This window comes from Empidonax traillii, unplaced genomic scaffold (assembly GCF_003031625.1).
Source record: "Empidonax traillii isolate 1590-97213 ecotype Southwest subspecies unplaced genomic scaffold, ASM303162v1 scaffold1017:size211477, whole genome shotgun sequence".
NCBI classification, from domain to species: domain Eukaryota; kingdom Metazoa; phylum Chordata; class Aves; order Passeriformes; family Tyrannidae; genus Empidonax; species Empidonax traillii.
The window spans coordinates 186,228-191,232 of NW_020956210.1; the positions used below are offsets into that span (position 1 = coordinate 186,228).

At 36.5% G+C, this 5,005-nt stretch overlaps 1 protein-coding gene across 1 annotated transcript in view; it reads left to right on the top strand.

Annotated features, from left to right (window-relative positions):
* Positions 1-5,005, top strand: part of LOC114068236 (vacuolar protein sorting-associated protein 13B-like) — a gene marked incomplete at both ends in the record, with an annotated part of 202,250 nt that overhangs the window by 184,018 nt on the left and 13,227 nt on the right. The window contains one exon of the mRNA XM_027904187.1: positions 808-1,004. Within this exon, the coding sequence (XP_027759988.1) occupies positions 808-1,004 (197 nt within the window). The remainder of the gene's footprint in view (positions 1-807; positions 1,005-5,005) is intronic.

Sequence of the window (5,005 nt, forward strand, 5' to 3'; positions counted from 1 at the left end):
AAAAAAAAAAAAAAAAAAAAAAAAAAAAAAAAAAAAAAAAAAAAAAAAAAAAAAAAAAAAAAAAAAAAGGCCTAGGACACAACCCTTTAAAGTCTATACTTTTATTAAAACTGGTTTTCTTTTGTCTTCAGGAATGTCTCTAATAACATTCTCTCCAGTTCAGTGATGCAACCAAAAATAATCCAAGTGGTTTATTTACAGACTCAAAATTGGGGATGTGACTTTGCGTTTGTTAGTCTAAATAACATATTCCTTGAATGAAAAGATCATGTGATTACAAGTACTTCATTATTTCACCCAGAATTTTCAGTAATTTGTTGGCCCACAACAAGGCATTGTGTTGTCTATCATATTTTTTTCTCTGAATCATAGATTATTTTAATAAATTTATGTTTTGTTATGTAATAAAACTAAAACAAGTTCCAGAAAAAATTAATGGTGACTAGAATGTCTTTGATACCATGATGTGAAGACATCTGATGAATCAATTTTTTGGCTCCATAATACAAATAATAATTAGTTGAATTATCTTTGTTATTCGTGGCTACTGTGGAACAAGTAGCTATTTTTGTCCAGAGGAAGTTGGAATCAGTTGGAAATTAGTTATAAAAGTTAGTCTCCTGTGATGTTCTAAAAGCATTTTAAGTCCAGACAGCACAGGATCTCAGTAATGGTTACAGTTCTGATTTTCTGTAAGTCAATTTACTTTATTTAGTTTACCTAGTTTTACTCTTTTAGTGTTTATGGGAAAACCATTATATTTGCATTTGAGCATAAATTAATTATGCCTTCTCCCTTTTATCACAGATTCCTTGCAGTTTGGAGTACTGGGATGAGCTTCAGAAATCATTTGTTGCATTCCGGGAGTTCAGTCTATCAGAAAGCAAAGTCTGTGAGCTGCAGCTGCCCAGTGTCAACCTTGTGAACGATCAGAAAGAGCTCATCGCCTCCGACCTGTGGAGGATTGTCCTGAATAACAACCAGAATGTGGCCGATGACCAAAGGTAATTTCAAAGGAGGAGGGAAAAAGAGGCATCTAATGCTACCCTCTTGAGAGACCTATTTCAAGAGACTTAGGAAATAAGATACTGTTTTCTTGTGTGATAGGAGTAGTTAGTCTTACATGAGCTTCAGACTCTTGTTCACCTTCACACAAGGGCACAAAAAGAGCTTCCTTTAGGTTCATAGGCAGCCTGGCAACATCATAACCACCCATTTTCTGAATACAAGGATTGCTGAAAAGTGGAGATAAACAGGTCATATCCTGAAACCTCTTCACTACACAAAGCAGCAAAATTAACTAATTAACAAAAGAAGGCTGAGTCATGATCCATTCTATAATGTAGTACTAAACATTCTTCTTCCATGCAATGCTCATACATCACCTTTATTCTCTCCTCAGTGCAAGTCAATGACTAAAATAATCCAAGTGTCTATTTTAAATATATTGGACAAAACTTTAGTATTTCAAGAGCATTGCATTATTATTACTCTCACAGTTTGCTTACTATGCTAACGGTAAAAAATATTTAATCAGTGTTTTCAAACACTGGAGATTCATTTTACATTATGTTTACAGCTGGAAACAGTGTGCAGTGACAAATATTCACTCTATTAGCTTCATTCCGTTTTGGTTAATATGTAAAGTAAGAAAAAATGAGTACAAATTCTCTCCAGAAACAGAAGTGGAATTGCTTTCAAAGACCTTCTTAACATTTTATATTTAGAGCAGAAAAGCCGAAATTACTCTGTTGGATTATTAGTATTTGCTGATTCTTGCTGCCTGTGTATGAATACATGCTTGAATGAGTATGTAGCATCCACGTATGTGTTGCATGAAGCTACAGAATTCAGAGAAATCAGGGAATAAGAACATGGCTTACAAAATTAATGAAGAAAATTAAACATCTGGTTTCCATTAATAGTATCAGGTTGGAAATGATTTCTTGATGTTAATTGTGAAGGAATGCATTTTCATCATTGAGAAGTTAAGTGTTTTAGACAAGGTTAATTCCTCTGAATGTGGGACCCTGGCAGAATTGCCTTCCTGGTCAGCTTAACACCACAGAAATGTGAACTCGGTGGGAACTGGAAATGATGTAGTGAAATTTAGTAGATTTTTTTTCATTAAGGCATTTAGCACTGTAATCGTGTTTATTGTTTTCTGTTCAAATAGGGTTTATCACTGTATGTAATGTTTAATTCAGGGAGCTCTGATAAACTAGTGAGCTGTAACTGTTCAGAAAGAACAAATTAAACTGAAGCATTTGCAGTTCCCTGCAGAGGGATAGCAGGAGAGGGAATAAGGTAGCAAAAAACATGCACTGCACTACTGAAGCATTTGAAGGTAAATAAACAGAAGAGAAAGAGAGAAGTCAAAGGAACGTGCCTTGAACTGCCACCTACCTGTACAGAGACTGCAGAGTCACTAGTCCTGATAACTTTGGTGGCCTGGGGAATTTATAATTGTTTTAAGAAGTGTAGAAATCTACATCTACATGAACTAACAGAAGACTGGAAATTTAGATTTGTGTATGTCAGGGTAAACTCCAGAAACCAGAAACCTGTGGGATACACGAGGAAAACCTCTGATTTCAATCAGAGAAGAGAAAAAGTTCTATTCCCTATCTCAGCAGTGTTTTCAGTTTGGAGGAGTGGGTTTGCCCAGAGAGGTGGTGGATTCACCATCCCTGGAGGTTTTTAAAAAGAGATTGGATGTGGCCCTTAGTGCCATGATATAGTAATTGGAGTTGGATCAGGGGTTGGACTTGATGATCTTGGAGGTCTTTTCCAACCCAATTTATTCTATGATTCTATAAGACCCCACCTGGAGTACTGCTCTAGCTCTTGGGGCCCCAAATGTAAGAAGGATATGAACCTCCTGGTGGGAGGGTCACAAAGATGATCAGGAGGGCCTGAGCACCTCTTCTATGAAGACAGACTGAGAGACCTGGAGTTGTTCAGCCTAAGGAAGAGAAGGCTCTGGGGAGATTTTAGCTGGAAAGGGACTTTTTACACAGACGTGTAGTGGTAGAATAAGGGAGAATAGATTTAAACTGAAAGATGGCAGGTTTAGATTAGATATTGGGAAGAAACTTTTTACTCAGAGGGTAGTGAGGCACTGGAAGAAGGTTGCCCAGAGAAGTTGTGTATGTGCCATCCCTGGAAGTGTTCAAGCCCAGGCTGGATGGAACTTCAAGCAACATGTCTAGTGAAGGTGTCCTGCCCATGGCAGGGCAGTTGGAACTGTGGTCTTTAAGATCTCTTCCAACCCAACCCGTTCTATGGTTCTATGATAGAAATTCAAATTGATCTCTCTACGCTAACTTCAAACAAGGCTGCACTGCAAGCTTTCTTGAAGATGACTGAAATACATATAGTTACTGCTACAGAACAAATTTAAGGTAATGGTTAAGCCCCAGAGGATCATGTTCTGTTAAAGGGAAGCCTTGATTAGGAGATGGTGACAGATACCGTGGACCTGCAGAGAAGGCCAGCCTTTCTAGACCCCTAGTAGCATGTAGGAAGTCCATGTTGGCAGTAACTTTGCTGAAACTCTGACTTTATCAAACAAACATACTGCTGCCAGTATAGGTAGTTTCTTGTCACCAAGCACTCTAAAATGTGTTCCAGATTCTAACTTGACAAAAAAAAAATCACAAACCTTTTTGGTTTTGAGAGAGACACTGCCCATGTAATGCCCATGGTAAATTTCAATGTTAGGCTTGTTCCTAAAACAAGTGTTTAACATGAGATCTTACAGACTTGTGAGAGGAACCACAAGGCACTTTGCTTAAAGCTGGTGCTGAGTGTTAGACCACGGAATTCTAACGCTGACGGATCTGCGAGAGCAAGAAACAAAAACTGTATAAAAGTTGTGAATCTGTTTTCCTGGAGGCTCCTGATGATTTGACATTAATTACATGCTGCAACTATATGATTGATTAAAAATTTAATTCACTATTAATTGTGTAAAGCATAAAAATGCTTAGTCTTGTTGAAGTTTATTTTCTCAGTTTGATGTTGTATTTTGGGTCAGACTCTAAGAGTTGCCATATGCATGCAGCTGCTGCTCAATAATAATATCATTTCCTTAAAATTCTGCAAGGGTTTTTTTGGTAGTAACCCCTATGATATGCTAATTATTAATAACAGAGAGCTGATCCCTTGTGTTTTAAGTACTTTATTATTGATTCCTAACATCAGTTATAAAGTATGAAACTTATGGGGTTCATGTAACAGGAAAACGACAGGGTTTGTGAGAAGATGTGGATTCAGCTGATATGTTGAGCCAGTAGCTGGCAGGCTGAAGTATATCAACCGCTAATGAATACGGGAATGTGCAAAGATGTCATGATCCAAATCTTGTGGTATGCAAGAGATTCCAAGATCGATCAGGAACTAATTGGAAGTATAAAAATCAAGGAGCTATCTGGTGAAGGACGTAGTATATACGTGTATGTTGTTTGGTTTTAAGAATTTTGTAGCCTGTTCATTATTTCATTTACGCGTAAGGTTTATGAATGTTTATTCAATGAATGAACAAATCTGAAGTCCTAAGTGAAATAATTTAGCGTCTCTTTGGGGATGTAATGCAGTGTTTATGAAATAAATCATAGATGGCATAAATGACTGTTCATGCAAGACCTTAAAATAGGGGGTTTTATCACAGGAAAATGATCACAGAAATCATCACAGAATAAATTATTTTTAAAGGTTGCATTTTCATGTTACAGGACTAACAAGTCATATTTGAAATTACTTTTAAAGCTTTGTTTAGTTGGTGAGACATTAAAGCCCCTCCCTGGTTTGGTTGGGAGGGGTTTATTATTTTTTGCTTAAATGGGTTATGTTACAAGATATTTTATATATTTGTGCATCTGCTGTCTAATTCAAACAGTATTTTTATAATTACTGACATACTAATGTAAATAGTAATTGAAAATGCCTTAAGATATAAACCATGAAACAAGTACAAAAACTTTTAAATAAGCTTAAATTGCTA